The sequence below is a fragment of the Strigops habroptila genome, chromosome 6, assembly GCF_004027225.2.
Source record: "Strigops habroptila isolate Jane chromosome 6, bStrHab1.2.pri, whole genome shotgun sequence".
NCBI lineage: Eukaryota > Metazoa > Chordata > Aves > Psittaciformes > Psittacidae > Strigops > Strigops habroptila.
The window spans coordinates 72,082,835-72,102,743 of NC_044282.2; the positions used below are offsets into that span (position 1 = coordinate 72,082,835).

Consider the following 19,909-nt stretch of genomic DNA (forward strand, 5'->3'; position numbering starts at 1 on the left):
TTACTAAATGATGTGTGATTCCTAACTCTGCTCCCTCCAGCTCAAGGGCTGGGGATAACAAGTTTAACACTTTTTGGGTTTATTAAACTCTTGGAGAGTCTATGAAAAATTTTAGCACTCAAGAATGAATTGTTTTGCTGCTGTAAGATGGTGATTGCCCCCTTTATGCTACAGCTGATAGTGCTGGGAACCCTCCTGAGGGCTGCCTGCTGTGGGTAAAATGAACTTCTCTCTGGTTTTTCTCAATTCCAAAGTAACTGTGTGCAGAAATTGAACTTCCAGGTTGGCAATACAACACTAGTGTCAGCTACATACTGTGAGGATGGGAAGAACGCAGGAATGCTGCTGAAGGAAAAAGAAATCACATCCCTTTTTTTGGCTGCAAGGACAGCCCTACCAGCAGGATGGAAGGGTAGGTACTTCATGGGTTTAACATAAGAAGCTTGTACATGTTATCAGTCCTACAGCAGGGAACAAGAACACTGAAGAAGACATGTCCAGTTCCCTGCCCATCCTTGACCCTCCCAGCAGCCACTGCCGCAGTTCTCTGGGGGCTTTGGCAGTCCCACCCCTGAAGTGAGTGGAGCGACACTGGATGCACAAGTAAGTCACTTCTTTAACACCCATGGTCAGCAGTTGGTGCAGCTGAATACTGAGGAAGGACACAAGAGAATTGAGACTAGCAAAACATACGAGGTGTGGGCACTTGTGACCCAAAGGTGGAAGGGCTTTCCTAGGCAGGAGAGCTGGCAAGGAATATTTCCCAGAGAAGTGTAGGATACCTGTAGTTACATGTAACAGCCCACTCTCAGATACTGAATTGTCACAAAATGGGTCATTACACAAAAAGCTGTTCAGCCTGATCTGTCTTAAACCTAGATTTTCTATTTTTATTTAAAGGTTCCTTCCATCAACCAACACTCTAAATCACTTTTGTATTCCAGATGTTAGGCTCCTTGTCCTTGAATGTTTATTACAAAAGGTTACTAAATTCTGAGCGTGCAGAAAGATGCCAAAACATGCCCCTTCTCAAGAGGCTGTTTTCTACCCTCTATCTGGACACCTGCAACACCAGCAACACAACACTTAGTAACCAATTCGTGCATCTACTTTGTGACTATGGGGTGTTCATTTGTGTTACTACAGCAAACCTCACTGAAGTGCACAGGGGATGATAACTGACTGCAAACCTTCCAGGGAAAACTTTGCCCGTGGAAAAGAGCAGCACATCTCTACCTCCTGGGTGATGTGAGGTTATGGGTGGTTGCCATATGCTGGTGTCCTGTAAAAATGAAGTATGTAGGACTTGACTTAAACTTCTACGCAGACTCATTTAGTTTGGCAGTATCAGTTAATGGAGAAAACAAACTGCATGTAAAATAACATTTTATTGAGTCAATCACATTTTCCAAAGGCAGTTTGCCCCTTTTTTTTGGTCAATTTGTTTCAAATTGCATACTTAATTCATAGACTTTTTATAAAGCATTTGAGAATTAAGTTATCCTTGCTAACCTCAACGTAAGAGTAACAATTCTTTACTTCCAGTAGCCCAGCTACGCTCCTGTCCCATTTCTCCAACAAAGAGTTGCTCACTTTAATCTGAGCTACAGCATTGCAGAGGCCCATAAATGACTGGAGGGGAAGGGTCACAGGATTGCAAAAGGAAAGCATTATTATTGTTGGTTTCTTCCAAAGGAAATTTCACGCTGAGGTCAAGTAAGTGCATGCAGACTTACCAGTGGTACCTGTTGTACCCACCACAACATGGCGTTGGTAATGACCTTTCCCTAATATTTTCTACAGAATTAGAAACAAATTCAGTTTGCAGTTAAAGCCATTTTAAGAAGTATTTCAAGATGCTGTAAATGAAATCCCTCCCAGCAGTTTTATAATCCCTTCTAGTTCACCTCTGATGGGGACCCAGTGTCCTCGAGGGATTTAAGTTTGCCACTGGATACACTGAATAGTAAAGAACAGCAAATGTTTCCTACTGATTCATGTCACTTACCTACCTCCCATGGTGCTTCACTGCAGCTGAATTGTTACTACTTTAGATTTAGTTGCAAGCAAGCAGAAGAGAGATTGGTTTCCCCCAGTAAAGCTGTTTACAGACAGTCTGCATTACGTGCCTCCTCATTCACTAAAAATCCATAAATAATGCTTAAATTATGTACAGTATCAGAGAAGTGGGTCTTTGTTCTTCCCACAAATAAATTACTTCTTTTAAAAAACGAAATGTTAACAAAGTATAAAAAGTAATGCCCTAACAAAACTACAGTGCTCTTATCATTCCATGTTGTCTTTGGATTGCTGGAGTAAAATATGTATTTCTTCAAAATACTGCTGCTTCCAACATTGTCTTGTGCTGTCTTCACTAGAGATGGGAACTCCTTTGCACTCTAACTGCAGTTCTGTTTGAGTAGCCAGATCCTGGAAATTCAAGGCTACCACTGCATAATGTTCTGGGGGAAGAAAATAAGACATTTCAATAAAGTGGTTTTTAAAGGATTAAGTCTGTTGTTGCTAATTTCCTATCTGCTTCTGCCTGTGAGCAAAGCTTCTTTTCACAGACCACAACCGCTATGGCCATGAGGCTGCCTCCAAAGAACACAGACTAAGCTCCCAGGCAGCAAGGCTGGCTCCGGTCGTGTTTGCTCCTTCTCCCTGCAATGTGTAGCTGCTGTAAGAGGTCCTCAGAAACACTCACCATCGGGCCAGCTTCTACACCTCCACTTCAGGACAATTCTTTGGCTTGGCACCTGTAAGAAGAGCAGAAGGTTCTCCTCACTAGCGTTGGAGACCAGTCACATTATGACTACTCAATGCTAACTCTCCCCTGAGAAGTGAGAGGAGCAGTGTTTTATGTAATAGATACTATAGAGATTGGGGTTTGGTTTTTAAATAAACTCTTCATCAAGGTCTCAGCTTGCTGCCTTCCACTCTTTTGTTTTCCAGATGGGGTAAGGTCAGGCTGATTAGTTATTAAACATAAAACATTGGTTTTCTTGCAGACTTTGAAATGGGCACTGGGTAAAGTCACGGTTTCACCTCTCAAATCTATAAGCATGACAGAGCATGCTCATATACAGGTTAGGCAGCACTGCATGAAAATGATTTACAGCCTGCCACCAGCTCCTGTGCAAAGGGAGGCAGCACATCGGCATAAGCATTCTTACAGCTGAAGTCTGGCCCAAACCAGCTCACTGTTTTCACTAAGCCATTAAGTTTGTATCTTGACTGTTTCACCTAAATAGTTCCTCATCTAATTGCAAAGGTTGATGACTGTAACTGGCTTCCCTCAGCTTCCCTCATGGGCCAATCTCAGGTGTGTTTCCAGACCAAGCCCTTTCTGGAGTCAGAAACAGATACTATTAGGTTGAACCAAGAATCCAATTTTCCAAGTCCAGCTGTCAGTGATACTCAGTGCCTGCCATCTGGATGGACGTAAGGTACCAAGTCTAAGCTCAGCAACAGTGAAAATGGATTTCAGAGGTTTCACAAATAGAGCCGAGCTCAAATTGTCAATTTTTCCCTTCTATTTCCAAAAGCATTCAGTCAGGGAAAGCGTAACATCTGCCCCGAATGGAACAAAGATCCTTTTTCCAGTTACGAGGAGAACTGATATGGGAGGTGGGAGATAAACCTTAAACCTGCTTTCTCACCCCACCCCCCCCCCCAGTAAAACAGGATGGTGCTGAGAGTTTTCTCCCCCAGAGCAGGACATTAGGTGCGCTGAGCACCTGCTCTTTTGATAGGGAAGAAAAACCACACAACATAATAGCAATTTTCTGGCTTTGAGAAAGAGGAACTGAACATGCATTACAGATGCTGAACTGTCAGAAACTTCCTTACGCTACATCCCCATTTTGAAAGTGCAAAGCAGGAGCTTTTTACCAGTTCTGTGTATTCACCGCTGACAGAGCCATCAAACATCTGAAGTTTGCCTCCTTTCTCGGCTTCAATCACAGCAGGACGCTTAGAAAACTTCTGTACCAGCTACCAAAACCAGAACACAGCACAAGTCACCTCACTACAATTCTACACTGATACATAATGCACATAGTATGAGACGAGAGAGGTTTGCTGAAGAAATTAACTAAACTGTAATATATACAAGAGTGTTTAAGCAACTAACTGGACTGTTCATTTTATACAGCACTCCACTGAGCTCCACGGTGGTAGCAGGGTCCAGTGAGGTGACAACAATGTACTGGTAAATACAAAGACCAGTACAGGCTGTGGCCACCTGCAAGGGGCAGGGACAAAGCACACAGAGACTTATATATAGGCATGACTGCCTGTTGCTAGGTTTGGAAATGAGTGAGACCGAGCAGCAGCTCCAGGAAGGTGCAGAATTGCTGCTGAGAGCCATTACTGTTTCCCACTGGAGGCACTGGGATTGTAATTTGAAGTTCTCTGATACCAACCCAGGCTCTTTTGAATTATTAGTAATTTTCTATTTCACACCCTGTAAGCAACAGCATCATCTCATCCAGTAGTTAATCTAATTAACCTGCAAGCTGTGGATCACATCAGCACCATCACTGAGCACTTCAGGCTCATGACACAACTATTCAGCTGTAACAGCATCCACATGACATTATACTGCCCACTGAAAGTATCCCTTACCTCCTTAGTTGTGAAGATGCTGTAAAGTTCATCTGCTGGAGAGTTGAAGATTTCTCTCATAAGTATCTTCACTGTTGGGATTTTTACACCAACCATATCCTGTGGTGAAACAGAATCCTGCAAAGCAAAAACCACTCGTGTCAATGCATGCAGGATCAAACACAAGTCTGGAATGGTGTTACCTGTGCATTCTTAAACATACTGTGTTGTGAATATACATTCATTATACAACGTACTTCCATATTTATTTCATAGTATTATTAATTAGGATTCACTAAATTAAGTAAAAAAGTGTATGATCTGCTCCAAGACACCTGAAGCTAACACCAGCCTGGGGGGAAGTGATTTGTACAGGTGGATTCCAGCCTCACCTTGCTGAAGCCATCACAGAACAAAGCCCTGAGGGGTACATGAATGCTGTGATCCTCCTTCTGTGCCCGGGAGCTGCGATGGGTCATTTCTGTATTGCAGGCCCTGATCACAGCAGTGAGGAGGTAGTTGCACCCCAGTGGCTTTCACTTCTACAGGTGATCACAGGAATACACAGTTGTGACCACAGCAAAATCTGGCAGGGCTACACTTATGGTAAACTCATAAAGCCAACATACTTGCATGGGGTGCGCACTTAGTTTTCGCTCAGCGGCCAGCTCCTGACCAACAGCAGCTTTTGTTGGCAGAATCATTCCCAAGGTAAACTCTGGAATAAAGAAAAGCACTTTTCAGCATGAAAATGAGCTGTAAAACCACCCTGGCGTTTAGATACTTAACTAAGACTGCTGGTCAAAACTGTGGAGAATGGGAGCACAGAATGAGATGTACAACTCCAATCCAGCTTCCTCACCTCACCTACATGCTTTATACTAGTAACAGAGCCTAACAGTGATGTCCTCTAAAAACACAGGCTTTTCAAAGTTACCTGACCCCAAATTACATCTGCCCATTAAGGACTGCGCCATCTCCACAAAGTTCTGACCGGTTTGGCAAAGAACCAACAAGCGGAGGGCCAGGCACTGCTTTGCCAGCCAAGCAGTCGTGCTGCAGGGCTGACAGTGATGGCTGTGGGCAGAGTGTGTAACACAATCCAGCCTGGGTCACTGCAGAACCTTCTGGACGCTGCCACGTTTGACAGCAATAGAGATTTTGACTGGTAGGTTGACTTATTTCATCTCGGCTGGTGACAATTAAAAGTAAAACCAATACAAACCCAAGGACCTGTCGATATATCACTGATCTGTTCAAGAAAGAAGACTGTATGAAACCACACCTAACACAAGGGTTTAGTTTACCTGTTTTAAGTGCTTTCAGATAATCTCTCAAGGCCTCTCTGACTTTTGTGGTTCCTTCAGTTCTCATAAGATCCTTCAGGACATCACCTTCCCCTTTCTTTTTGCTAACATTTATCTAGAAACAGAAAAATTACAAGATCTAAGAGGCGTCTAAACATGAGCATTCCGGGTTCTGGCAACAAAAGAAAGTATTTTGGCTGTTTACTACATTCAGAGGACAGCTTCAACTTCGTTATCTTCCCAGTTTATCCTACCTTTGCTAAAAACACATTCTCTTGGGTTCTGACTTTAAATGTAGTATCTCCACAGTAGCTTAGTCAAGTTCACCGAGTATAAGCAGAGCTGCCCACTATGCAGGCGAGGCTGAGGAATCTGTGGAAGCCACAGTACCAACTGCTGCTACACAACCAACAAGGAAGCTCCTTAAGTTCTCAGGGTTTGGGTTTTTTAATACTACAATGAGCAAAGTTCTTCTCAAACTTGTGGTTAATGTATCGTCACAAACAGTAATTAGCAGAGTAAGTTGTGCACATTCCTAGTAGGTAAATTTGAGAACAGACATAAATCATTATCCCAAGTATAAAAACCAAAAACATGAAATAAACTATCCGAGGGTAATTATCCCACTTAATCACAGGATAAACCAAAATATGATGCCTCTATGTTGGTTAATGCTTTATATAAGAATTCTGAACCTATACAGCCATATCAGTATTTCACACCTACCTCTGTATCATCTACCTCATTTTCTTCTGACAGGTTAGGAATTTCAACAGATCCCTTATGTTTCTCACCAGACTCTTTCACTGTACCTGTATTAACATAACGAATTCTTAAATGCATTATTAAAAACTATTTCCCCCATAGCAAGACTTTTATGCTTGGAAATTAGCTGTACAAAAGTGTTACTTGAAGCAAGCTGCCTAGAATGTGATTTAAAGGAACTGAACAGCAACCAGAAGTCTCACAGGTAAACTCAGCAGTGAACTTTCACAGTAAACTCTTCCCAGGACTGCATATTCCTGTATGGATGCACTAAGATCATTACATGCACACAGGTACGTCTCACTCGTTCTGCCACTGCTCTCACCTTCAGCTGTCTGCTGTTCTGGTACTCCACACTTACAACAACTTGTGTCTGCCAGCGTGGAATGGGTATCTAGAAGGGGGTAGGGGAAAAACAACTTCCTCTTCCCTAAACATGTCTGCCCTTTATTTAGAAGCTCCCCAGAATGCTCTTATCTGCTTCCTGAGTATCTGGAAAGCTCCCAACATACAGGCATGTTACTGTAAAACATATGTAGTGTAATAGGTATATAATTGATATTTGTTACAAATAGGGAACTTGACATGCACATAACACTGCTAACAGCTTTACTGCAAACTGCACACACCAGAGGGACTCTGCAGAACAGAAGTTACGCTCTGTTCCTGCATCCCTCTGGGCAAAGGCGCACCACCACTGACTGGGAATGGATATGGGATACGACCCTGCACTGCACCTCCCTGCCTCACACCTTACAGTGAAAAGGCTGAATTTAAGGTCTGATGCTTTTTTCCCCCCTTCCACTGAAGACTCTTCCCCCGGCCTTGCAAAGCATTTAGTTATTTAAATTAGTTCACTATTTAGATCATGTCAAGATCTCTTTAGAAAGCAGCAGCAGAACATGCAGTTCTACCCCAAATCCAGTTATCTCCATGCTGTTTTATCAGCTTAGTTGTCAAAACACACAAAACACAACAAGCTTTAGCAGTCTATCAGCAGAACTCTAACATACAAACAACGCAGTGTCAAGCATGACTGCAAAAGGGGAATTACCAGGAAGGAGACATAATACTTGTTTGGATTCTCTCACCCTCAAAGGAGCTACTTAGATCCAGCTACTGCTTAACATCACTCTCCTTCCCTTATTTTTAATTACTAGCCTGAAACGACCCACATAGGGGTAACCTACGCATGGATATAACCTACCATGCTACTGGCCAAGTACATGAACAAATGCTCAGATGTTTCTTGGCAAGACAAAGAGCACATGATGGTTACTAACAGCAAGTGGAGCACGGTGCAAAGATCCCTTCCTAGTCGGGACCCAATGAAGCACAGGGCAATATGCAAAGCCTGCTAACCCAGACACAGACAACCACGTCCACACAGGGAAAGGCTAAGCTAGACCTCCCTTGGGCTTCTCCAAGTCTCCCAGGAGAACTTTGTAGAGCAAGTATGAAGCCATGTGAACTAGTTCAATTATACCAGTAAAACACCTCTGGGCCCAACACAAATCACACACATCCACCTCAGTTTGCTCTTTACTGCTTTCTCCCAGCTCCAGGATTAGCACAGGCAAAACCACACAACGTTATCTTTGCAGATAGCAAAGCAACTCTTATTTCAAGCTACTCTCCCCAAGAAGGAAGTGCAAGTACACAGGAAGCAGATTTTTAGGCACAAAGCACAAACCTGACTTCTACCCACTCAGCTGATTTCAATAACAATTTCCACAACTCTTACAATAAAGAATCCCAAATAACGCAGGCCAGGCAACAGCTTTAAATTCATTAAACCAGTAAATAGATGGGGTTTTTTCCCCTTCAAAAGACTGCCTGTCCAAGGGGTGAATGCAGACGGTACTGTGCTGGACAGCAAAGTCCTGTCAGCTAACAGAGCTGCTGATCAACATTTCGTAGGCAGAACGTGAGCGCAGCTTTGCATTTTTAGTATAACTGTAACACAGGCAAAACTAGTACCTTTATTAAAGAAATCATCAGATTGTTGGCTTGGAAGCCCCTGGGACTCCAATAACAGACCTAAGAATACATTACTTTTTTGTTTCCTAACAATTAGTGCTTCGGAAAGTTAATAGTGAAAGCACAAGTGTCAGAAAGCCCTACCTATAAAGCACTGTTGCAGCAGCTAACTTTTAAAAGGACACACGCGTTTTCACAAAGCTTCCACCACAGTGTAGAATAAGCCATAAAAATCCTCATTACATCTTCAAACAAACTGCAGAAAAGCCATTTTGTGCAACTTTAGTGCCATTAATTACCCCTAGTTCCTCACTTTCTTGTTGCTCTGTACTCAGAATTGCTGCAGGAAATGTTTTTCCAACATTAGACTCTCCAAACTGCCTGCAGATCCTTATGTACCCACATTTTAATCATAGCTTGAACTCCCAGCTACGCTACAAGACTTGTAGCAAGAACTAATTACAGCAATTAGTGTTTTCAGCGGTTCAGTTTGAACTCTCATTTCTAATTCAGAGCTCTCAGAAAACACTATCGGATTAAGAAAGAAAATCATCAGCCCCTGCTCTTTTAGGGTTTCAATGCGTAGTAGCAAACTCCTTTAAACTGAGCTCTCAAAGACATTATCCACTCACCACAACACAGCGAAGTACCTCATCAAAATAGAGCTCTCTATAGCTAAAACACTGAAAAGCAGAAAGACCTATCAGAGGAAAAAGACTGTAGAAAGGATTTGTATAGAAGTACAAACAAAATACTGCTTCTGCCTACTTCTAGGCTTCGTTCACTGAAATAAAACCAACAAACTAATCAGTGTTTAAAACTTAATCTTAAAAAACCCAAACAAACTAGACAACAAAAAGCTGATTTCACGTATTTAAACTGCACTGATACAAACCGCAGGACAGAGTATAACGTTTGCCGCCTTCTCTGTTAGTGTTTAGCTCACAACTCTAAGCATGTTCTTAGATTATAACACACTTGTAACATTTAAAACATAACTCTCAATGTGAACTTCCTTAAGTCCTCTACTACTGTGGAAGACGACCTCAATTCCAAATCTGTTCAAGGAAGAGCACTGGTCTCAGCATCCAAAGAAACATTAAAGTTCCAGCCAGGAAAACTGTAAGGAAACAGGAAAAAGTCTTTAAGAACTGCACTGGAGAGGGCACCGTGAAAGAGAGAAGTGCAAAACACAGACACCCGCTGCAATAGCATCACCTCAAACACTGATCCAAAGAGTACAGTCCTGTTCTGGGACACAGGAATGAAGAGCAGGATATTAAGCATGGCCCTTGGTATTCCCACCTCCTACAGTAACAACTGAGGCCTGACAAGCAAGTGCAATATTTTGGGGAGGAACAGCCTGTCATTTGGCACTACAATATCCAGGCACAATTTACTGTGCAGGCGCTTTTTATCAGCTCCTCCTGCTTCCTACTCCGACATAAGAGATGGTCCACAACTTGCCATCAAGTTTTAGCCATCTAATAAATGGAAGTAATTCTTTGATACTACTAAAAGACACATTATCAGGTCAGTCTGCAGATAAAGAGATGCCATGGGACAAGCACAGCAGAGGATGAACCTCCAAGAGTTGGGGTTGCAAGCAGATGCAGCACAGCCCCTATTATCCCAAATAATCAAGATTTCCAGCTTCCTTATTCCCACTGAATCTTTTTTTCCCAATGCAATTCATTATCCCCAATGTAAAGTATACCAAATTTTTGGAAACATCTGCACTTCTACACTTCTTTGGTTCTCCTGCTTCCTGCTATAAGCACAGCTGTAATTTGCAGAGAGATTCAAGCCCACTGTTGTAATCAATACATATCTCACCACAACAGAAGTATTTACTTCCTGCAAAGCAAGACGACGGGGCTTGGAGCAACCTGCTCTAGTGGAAGGTGCCCCTGCCCGTGGCAGGGGGCTGGAACTGGATGAGCTTTAAGGTCCCTTCCAACCTATTCTGTGACTCTATGAATACTGTGCTGACGTGCTGTTAAAAGAACACTCAGAAACATGTGTGGTACAAAAAAATGGGGCGAAGGTGAGGAAAAAAAAGAAGCTAAGCTTTCCAGATTATTAAATATAAGCAGAGAATTCAGGCCAATGCAACTCCTTATGACTCTGATTCAGTTCACTACAACACTCCTGCCTTTCCAACCCAGGTCACTTCCCAAAGCCACCTCTCCGAACACATCAACAGAACCAGGTATACAAAGACCAGGACAACCTCCAGGACAACCCCCGTCAATGCAGAGGTGAGGGCACACAGCGGGCCCCCAGCCCCTGCGCTCCCACCCCCGGCAGCGGCGGTGTCCCCCCTCACAGCCCGCCCCGTACCTCTCCAGCTGAGGCGCAGGTTCCACTCGTAGAAGAAGATGAGTTTCCCTTTGCGGCTGTTGCAGGACGCTTCGCCTTCCACGTGCTTCAGGTCGCTGATCTCGCAGCGCCCGGCCTCGCCCTCCACCACCAGCCCCACCAGCACCTCCTTCAGCTTGCTCTTCGACCAGCTGGTCGCGTCCCGCTCCGTCCTGGCCCGGGGAAGCCAGTTAACCGCGGATCCATGTGTCCCGTCCCCCCCCCGATTCCCCTTTCTCCCCCTCAGGGGCCGCCTCTCACCAGTGCCAGTTGTTGACGTTGGTGGCGTCCGCGCGTTCCTCCACGATCCACCGCGGGTCCCCCTGGCCCCACTTGGCCATGGCGCCGCCTCAGCCCCGGCCCCGCGGCACAACCGCCGCCGCCGCCCGCACCGAAGGTGCCAGAACCTTCCCCGCCCCCGCTCCGTGCGCCGGAGGAAGAGGAAGGCGAGCCCGCGCCGCCCTTCCTCAGCCCGCCCCACAGCCCGCCCGCCTCAGGAGGCAGCGGGGAGGAGGGAGGGAGGCGCCGCTGGACGCGGCCGGGGAAGGCGGCACCCGCGGGGTCGCTGCCCGCCCCGCTCCCTGGCACGGCCGGGTTCTGAGCCGGAGGGGAACCGGCGCCCCCCCCGGGGAGGGCGGGCGAGACGGTGCCGGGTGAGCGGCGCCGCAGGGCGGGAGCGAGCCGGTCATGGAGTTAACCGGGTTGGAAAAGAGCTTTAAGATGATCAAGTCCAACCGTTCCCAGCACTGCCAAGGCCACCACTAACCCATGGCACTGAGGCCTCGGCTGCACGGTGTGTGAACACTTGCAGGGACGGTGACTCCAGCACAGCCCTGGGCAGCCTGTTCCAATGCCTGAGCACCCTCTGGAGAAGGAATTGTTCCTCAGCTCCATCTAACCCTCCCCTGGAGCAGCTTGAGGCCGTTTCCTCCTGTCCCATCACTTGTTACATGGGGAAGTCTTGCTCTGAGGAGGAGTTCCGAGCAGAGGAACAGCGAAACCCACATCCGAGGTGTACTTCAAGTAACAACACGGCAGCACACGGGGAAGCGGTTTTATTGTCTCGCCCTTTTACACGTGTGAGAAACTATGGACTAGGATATTGTTTATTAAGATTTATGTTAAGCTCAATGTAAAGGTTAGGCAACAAAAGATGTGAAATCGCTTATGCAAACAGCTACCAGACACCGCTTGCTTAAGATAAGATAACCACAATCGCGAGATAACCGCCAGACTTCCAGGAACCGACAGAAATAGGACAAACAACCCCATATAAGGACATATGAATGAGGGGTCAACTATGGGACAAAGGAGGAAGACTTCTTACTTCGGCCTCAACGACCACCAGGAGGCAGAAAACGACCCCCTAACAACAACTGAAGCATGCGCAGAGTACCTCCACTACTTCATGAACACGGAAGTAAAGATGCACAAAAGGGACTGTTTGAACTGCTCAGAACGGCAGTTGGCGGAGCGCAGACTCCCCTGTCGTCCAGCGCTGTTTTTGCTCATATTCTACTTGCTATAATTAATAACATTTTAATTGGATTATGATCCGTTGTGGTCTCAATTTATGACAATTTCTGGTGCCGTGACTCGGATAAGGAACGGTGGGCTTTGGTCCTCCGGGGAGGCGCCCCGCGACATTTCGCGGCCCCGCGACCAACAGCTCACTCCAACCTTACCGACGAACCTAAATTCTAGGATATTGAGCAAAAAAAAAAGACCGGTAAAATCCCATAAAATTCTGTGCACGGGAGTCCGGACGAAGACGCAGGACGCGTAAGTATATTGCGAAGTTGTTCGCGGGTTTGCCGTTCGGGCGGGATTGGGTTTCCTGGATTATAACGAACGAGAGGTTCGATATACTGAACCAAGCGAGTGTGGACCCTTTAGTACTGCGTTTCCCACCTCCCGCGAGGGACTGGGCCAGGAACAAGGGGAGCGAGTGAGTGTGTGTCTGTGGATAATCCAGAAGATGGGGGCGAAGGGCAGCAAGCCTTCGACTCCCATGGGGAGGGTACACACTGTACCTAAGAATACCCCTCTGGCATATATCTTAGACAATTGGAGATATTTCCCTGGAACCCTAGGGAAAGATAAGCAAAAAATGATAGAATATTGTACTAAGATATGGGGAGGGAAGAAGATTTCTAAAAATGTCTTTTGGCCAGTCTATGGGTCAGAAGAAGATTGGGTAAGACAGCAATTAAACCTCTGGGTTAATAATAAAAAACCTCTTAAACCGGAGGAGAGTCAATATGCGGAACTGTGGCTAGAAAGACCGGGAGCTAGACTCTACCCGCTGAATGAAATAAAAACTAAACAAAAGAAAAAGAAGGAAGAGTTAGATGAAACCCTTCTAACCCCCCCTCCTTACATTCCTCCTCCTGCTCCCGCAGAAGTCCCCAGAGCGCCCACTCCCCCACCAGAGTCGGAACAAGGGTCTCCCCCTCTTCCTAGACGCGTAACTAGAAGTCAAAAAGGGGCAGCTCAGATGTACCCCCTAAGGGAAATACCCATGGGGGGACCTCAACCTGTGATCGGATATATTTCCGTACCCCTAAACTCGGCTGACCTACGAGATTTTAAAAGAACCGAGATGGGAAACTTAATTGAGGACCCACTGGGAGTGGCAGAAAGATTAAATCAATTTTTGGGACCAAACCTTTATACTTGGGATGAGATGCAATCTATCCTTGGTCAATTATTTACTACCGAGGAAAGAGATATGATTAGACGAGCAGGAATGAGACTGTGGGATGCTCAACATGCCCAGGGACCCCAAGCAGATATTAAATGGCCACTTCAAAGACCTAATTGGGATAATCAGGATCCGGTGCATAGAACTCATATGCAGGACCTGAGAACTATAGTAATTCAGGGAATTAGAGAAGCAGTACCCCGTGGCCAGAATATCAATAAAGCATTTAATGAAATGCAAAAGAAAGATGAAAGCCCTACTGAATGGCTGGAACGACTGAGGAAAGCCCTTCAGCTGTACTCTGGGGTAAATCCAGACGACCCTTTAGGGCAAGCGCTCCTCAAAACTCAGTTTGTGGCAAAATCATGGGAAGATATCAGAAAGAAGATTGAAAAGTTAGAAGACTGGCAGAATAGAGGGTTGGATGAATTATTGAGGGAAGCTCAGAAAGTCTACGTAAGGCGGGAAGAAGAGAGCAGCAAGCGACAAGTAAAAATGATGGTAGCAGCGGTCAGAGAGGATCGCAAAGGACGAACTGGTGAACACAGATCTGCTGGAACGAAACAAGGGAACGTAATAGTAAAGAAGGAGCAGAGATGTTGTTTTTACTGTGGAAAGAAGGGACATATAAAGAAGAATTGCAGAGAAAGGATCAGGGATGAGGAAATATTGAAAACGGAATAGGAGAGTCAGGGGCTCTATATCTTAGGGGACCGGAGTCATCATGAGCCCTTGATAAAATTAAAAATAGGTCCCCATAAACAAGAGTTCACCTTTTTAGTAGACACTGGGGCTGAGAAATCAACTATTAAGCAAATACCTGAGGGATGTAAAGTTTCCCCTGAAAAAGTACAAGTAATTGGGGCAAAAGGAGAACCCTTTAAAGTAAGCAAAATCAAAAATGTGGTATTCGAAACTGAAAATAAATTTGGAATGGGTGAACTCTTGCTCGTCCCTGAAGCAGAATTTAATCTGTTAGGACGAGATTTAATTGTTGAATTGCAATTAGGAATTAAAGTGAAAAATCAAGAGCTAACAGTGTCTGCTTATCCTTTGACCGTGGATGATCAAAAACAAATTAACCCCGATGTCTGGTACTCTCCGGACACAATTAGTAGACTGAAAATCCCACCGATTAAAATCCGACTTTCCGAACCCCACATACCTGTGAGGGTAAGGCAATATCCCATATCCCTAGAAGGACGGAGGGGATTAAAACCAGAAATTGATCGATTATTAGCACAAGGAATCTTAGAGCCTTGTATGTCACCCTTTAACACCCCCATTCTGCCTGTAAAGAAACCAAATGGGAAATATCGACTCGTACATGATTTAAGGGAAATAAACAAAAGAACTATCACCCGGTTCCCTGTAGTAGCAAATCCATACACACTGCTAAGCAAGCTAGGACCCCATAACTCCTGGTATAGTGTGGCTGATTTAAAGGATGCCTTTTGGGCCTGTCCACTGGCAGAAGAATGCCGTGATTATTTTGCTTTTGAATGGGAAGACATAGAGACAGGCCGTAGACAGCAATTGAGATGGACTGTGCTTCCCCAAGGGTTCACTGAGTCCCCTAATCTGTTTGGACAGGCCCTGGAAGAGCTCTTAAAAGAATACCAGGTACAAACGGGAAACGTGCTGTTACAGTATGTAGATGATCTGCTCATAGCAGGGAATAATAAGGAGGATGTAAGAAAAGAAAGCATTCAACTCCTAAACTTTCTTGCACAAAAGGGACTACGGGTATCACAAGAAAAGTTACAATTTGTGGAGGAAAAAGTGAAATATTTGGGGCATTATTTGTTTAACGGCAAGAAGATATTAGATCCAGAGCGCATTAAAGGAATTCTGGAATTACCTATGCCTGTCACTAAGAGGCAAATTCGGCAGGCATTAGGGCTGTTTGGGTATTGTAGGCAATGGATAGAGAACTACAGCTTTAAAGTTAAATTTTTATATGAACAACTGTCTAAAGACAAAATACCCAAGTGGACCCCTCAGGATCAAGAGCAGTTTGTCAGTCTCAAAAGGGAGCTAAGTCAAGCACCGGTTTTAAGCCTACCAGATTTAAAGCGGCCATTCCATTTATTTGTTAACATACATGAAGGAACGGCATTCGGAGTATTAACTCAGGAATGGGCCGGACAAAAGAAACCGGTGGCATACCTATCAAAGCTGTTGGACCCTGTGAGCAGGGGTTGGCCGAGTTGTTTACAAATCATTGTTGCTGCTGCCTTATTACTTGAGGAAACGAATCGCATTACCTTTAATGGAGAAGTTGCCTTATATGCGCCTCATAACATCAGGGGAGTGTTACAACAAAAAGCAGAAAAATGGCTTACAGATAGCCGATTATTAAAGTATGAGGGAATACTTATAGAATCCCCTAAACTATCTTTGAAAACTATTGGAGCAGTTAACCCCGCTGAATTTTTGTACCCAGGAGAAGGTAATGAACTATTGCACAATTGTTTTCAAACAATTGAACAGCAGACACGCATTAGGCCAGACTTAGAAGAAGAAGAACTACAATGTGGAGAAGTATTATTTATAGATGGGTCATCACGAATAGTGGAAGGTAAACGATTGTCCGGATATGCCATCGTTAAGTTGGAAAAAGGAGAATTTAAGACAATAGAATCAGGCCCCCTGAGTGCCAGCTGGTCGGCTCAAGCCTGTGAGCTGTATGCATTGTGGAAAGCATTAGTGTCACTGAAGGGAAAGGATGGAACTATATATACAGACTCACGCTATGCGTTCGGAGTAGTACACACTTTTGGAAAAATATGGGAGGAAAGAGGATTTGTTAACTCACAGGGAAAAGAACTGATACACCCGGAATTAATTCGGCGAGTTCTGGGGGCATTGAAAATGCCGAATAAAATAGCAGTTGTACATATAAAGGGACACCAGCGAGGTACAAGTTATCAAGTTAGGGGAAATAATGCAGCTGATACAGAAGCAAAACGAGTGGCAGGCAATTATAGTATGATTTTGACTATGCAACAAGTACCTGTTAGCAAAAATTTGAGTTTTGAGTCTGCAGAAAAGGAAAAACTAGAACAAATGGGAGCTAAGGAACAAGATGGTAAGTACATATTGCCAGATGGGAGAGAAGTCTTGCCGAAAGGCATAGCACTCGAGATATTTTCAAAAATACACAGTAAAACACACTGGGGAACCCAGGCGTTAGTTGATCATTTCAATCAACAGTTTGCCTGTATAGGCGTATATAACATAGCAAAGACAGTCACGGCAGCCTGCGAGACCTGTCAAAAGGTTAATCGAAGCAACATGAGACAAAAACCTCTTGGAGGACGTTCCCCAGCATACAGACCTTTCTCACACATACAAGTGGATTTTACTGAACTACCCAGGGTAGGGCGTTACAAATATTTATTAGTAATGGTGGATCATTTAACACATTATGTTGAGGCTTTTCCTACCTCCAAGGCAACTGCTAACCAGGTTACTAAAGTGTTACTTGAACACATTATACCTCGATATGGAGTACCTGAAGTAATCGACTCGGACAGAGGAACACACTTTGTGTCAAAAATTGTTAAAGATCTAGCTGAAAGCTTGGGGATTAAGTGGGAATACCATACACCATGGCATCCACAAAGTTCGGGAAAAGTTGAAAGGATAAATGGAGAAATCAAAACTATTTTGACTAAATTAATGATAGAAACCAAATTATCATGGATTACGTGCCTACCCATGGCACTATTAATTCTCAGAACCAGACCCCGAGCAGATGTAGGAATATCAGCGTTTGAAATGGTGTATGGAATGTCTTATAGAATTGAAAGTCCACAAACAAATGTTTTAATTCGAGACCGTATGATTAATGAATATGTTTCACAATTAGCAGAACATCGTAACAAGCTTTGGGAACATGGACTGATTGTACAACGACCCCCGTTGGACTTAAAAATTCACAATGTTAAACCTGGGGATTGGATATTGATTAAAGTGTGGAAGGAAGAAACCCTAAAACCCAATTGGGAGGGACCTTATCTTGTTTTGCTTACAACAGAAACAGCTGTCCGAACTGCTGAGCGTGGATGGACTCATGCCAGTCGCATTAAAGGCCCAGTGACGAGACCCCACTGGAAAGTAATCAGTACTCCAGGTGACACCAAGATAACCCTGAAAAGATAACGTAATGATAAAGACTTTATTTGATTATTTTGCCGCATTACCTTTCGGTATAAAGTGTGTATTGCTGTTTATATTTGCTATAATTATTTCTCTTTTTTTCTATTATATATGGAAGCGTACAAAGTGTGTTGAAGGAAATTGCTAAACTTATGCAACCTCACAATATTAAATATAGAAGATATGTTGATGTAAATAATATATGCACTCTAGATATACGAATTAGGTGTAATGATTTGAACTGCAATTGTTATCCATTTGCTTGTTTTAGGTGTAAGGTATGCCAGGATAAATGGTGGACACATTGTGAATGTGGATACCCTCCAATAGGAGTTTGCACACAGTGTTGGAAAATCCAAAGAACTCTCACTGAGTGGAAATTAAAACAATTAGAGTCTAAACAAGAAATTATTCGGGAATCCCATGAGTGGTGGGAAATTTTTTGCCAAAGGAATAAACCCTCAATATTATTGCTACCACTCCAACGAACCAGTCCCCTTTGTAGCTGAAATTTTGGTTATAAAGTGCAGAAGAGAAGTACTGACAAAGCAAGAAGTACTCTTGCTTTGCCCCATTAGTTAAAGCTGCAAAGTGGGAAGCCTATATAAACAGGCAGAAAGCCCGAAACAGCTGTTCTCCTGAAGAATTCCCTTGCTGCCAAGAAGATGGTACACCCCGTGGCTCAAAGCAACCGAGTCGACGGGCGAGGCAGAAGAGCAACAAACTGTGGAGAAAAGAACCAAAACAATGGGACGCAAAAGCAGCAATGGTCGAACTTCCCCAGGACTGGTAAAAATATACTTAAATTGACAAAATTGACAGACACCCTTTTTCCTGGTATACCGTTAGTTTTGTTATTGATAATAACCCAAGCAAATGGAAACCCTCATGAACCTATGAACTGGACAATAACAAACATAAAATATCCAAATAATCCAATCCAAACACGAACTACACCGGGCACAGTTAGTTTCAATGTGAGTTTGCATGATCTAATTACTGAAGAAAATCGTAAAGATGAAGCGGATATATGTAAACCAATTTATATATGTCCAGCATCAAACCCTGGTAAAGGATACTGTAATTGGCCAGGTCATTATTACTGTGCATATTGGGGGTGCGAAACATGGGCCTCTGAGTGGTCCGCACCTGGAGACCAATATCTAGAAATAAAGTGGTCACCGGAAGGATGCCAGAGACCTAAATTAACCGGAGACCGGTGGGGTCATTGCTTAAGTAAACCGATTCCTTGTGTGGGCATCAATATAACTATAAAAAATCCTGCTCAGGACTTTTGGCTGGCAGGGAAATATTGGGGAATTAGATATTGGGAAACAGGTGCAGACAGAGGAGGAATTTTTCAAATAATGAAAAGACCGATGCCCCACGATCCCTTACCAGTAGGACCAAACCTGGTCCTGAATCCACCCACTTTCTCTGAAGAAAAGGTTGCCCCCGCAAGCGTCGCAACCACTTCTCCAAACTCCCTTTCGGAAACAACTAATGACATTGTGACTGAATTCTCCTCATCCAGGGATCTAGAGTTGTCAGAATCCAAAGACCCCTTATGGAATCTAATGCAAGCCTCTTATCGTGCCCTTAATGAAAGCAAACCAAATTTAACTGAAGAATGTTGGTTATGTTATAATGTTAGACCACCATATTTTGAGGCAATTGGAAAACCAGGTAGGATTCAATGGTCTAATGGTTCAAACCCACGAGAATGCCCATGGGATGACCAGAGGAACCATATGCAAGAAATTACTATTCAATTAGTAACAGGTCAAGGAAAATGTATAGGTACAGTTCCCGAAAAGTATCAGCCTTTGTGCAACCGAACAGTCACTAACACCAATATAGAGAAACACAAGAATCAAAATGACAAATGGGCTATCCCGACACCAGGAGCTAAATGGGTTTGTTCAGACATCGGAGTAACGCCTTGCCTATCCCTAAACGTGTTTGATCAATCTCAGTTTTGCGTACAGGTGATTATTGTTCCTCGTCTGATCTATCACAC

General features: G+C 44.0%; 3 protein-coding genes across 3 annotated transcripts in view; 2 read left to right on the top strand and 1 right to left on the bottom strand.

Annotated features, from left to right (window-relative positions):
* Positions 1-2,508, top strand: part of USP34 (ubiquitin specific peptidase 34) — a 133,059-nt gene extending 130,551 nt beyond the window's left edge. Inside the window, 1 exon segment of the mRNA XM_030490276.1 lies at positions 268-2,508. The gene's annotated coding sequence lies outside the window, so the exon portion shown is untranslated.
* Positions 1,370-11,545, bottom strand: LOC115609700 (activator of 90 kDa heat shock protein ATPase homolog 2-like). The gene is made up of 9 exons (XM_030490274.2): positions 11,283-11,545; positions 11,004-11,194; positions 6,642-6,727; positions 5,916-6,030; positions 5,238-5,326; positions 4,630-4,746; positions 3,895-3,996; positions 2,708-2,759; positions 1,370-2,462 (listed from the first exon to the last, which is right to left on the bottom strand). The coding sequence occupies exons 1-9, from the start codon at positions 11,360-11,362 to the stop codon at positions 2,287-2,289; spliced, it is 1,008 nt and encodes a 335-aa protein (XP_030346134.1). The 5' UTR covers positions 11,363-11,545; the 3' UTR covers positions 1,370-2,286.
* A 1,264-nt stretch (positions 11,546-12,809) lies between these two features.
* LOC115609697 lies at positions 12,810-17,963 on the top strand. The gene is made up of 2 exons (XM_030490266.1): positions 12,810-13,812; positions 14,410-17,963. The coding sequence occupies exons 1-2, from the start codon at positions 13,000-13,002 to the stop codon at positions 17,890-17,892; spliced, it is 4,296 nt and encodes a 1,431-aa protein (XP_030346126.1). The 5' UTR covers positions 12,810-12,999; the 3' UTR covers positions 17,893-17,963.
* Positions 17,964-19,909: the final 1,946 nt, after the last annotated feature.

What these genes read in the sequence shown, in the direction of transcription:
- LOC115609697 (XM_030490266.1), top strand. Translation starts at nt 13,000, where the DNA reads ATGGGGGCGAAGGGCAGCAAGCCTTCGACTCCCATGGGGAGGGTACAC. An exon ending in ATGCCCAGGGACCCCAAGCA is followed by an intron (nt 13,813 to 14,409) that starts GATATTAAATGG and finishes AAAACGGAATAG; the next exon opens with GAGAGTCAGGGGCTCTATAT.
- LOC115609700 (XM_030490274.2), bottom strand. Translation starts at nt 11,362, where the DNA reads ATGGCCAAGTGGGGCCAGGGGGACCCGCGGTGGATCGTGGAGGAACGC. An exon ending in CCTGCGCCTCAGCTGGAGAG is followed by an intron (nt 6,728 to 11,003) that starts GTACGGGGCGGG and finishes ATGTTAATACAG; the next exon opens with GTACAGTGAAAGAGTCTGGT. An exon ending in TAAGTGCGCACCCCATGCAA is followed by an intron (nt 4,747 to 5,237) that starts GTATGTTGGCTT and finishes TTTGCTTTGCAG; the next exon opens with GATTCTGTTTCACCACAGGA.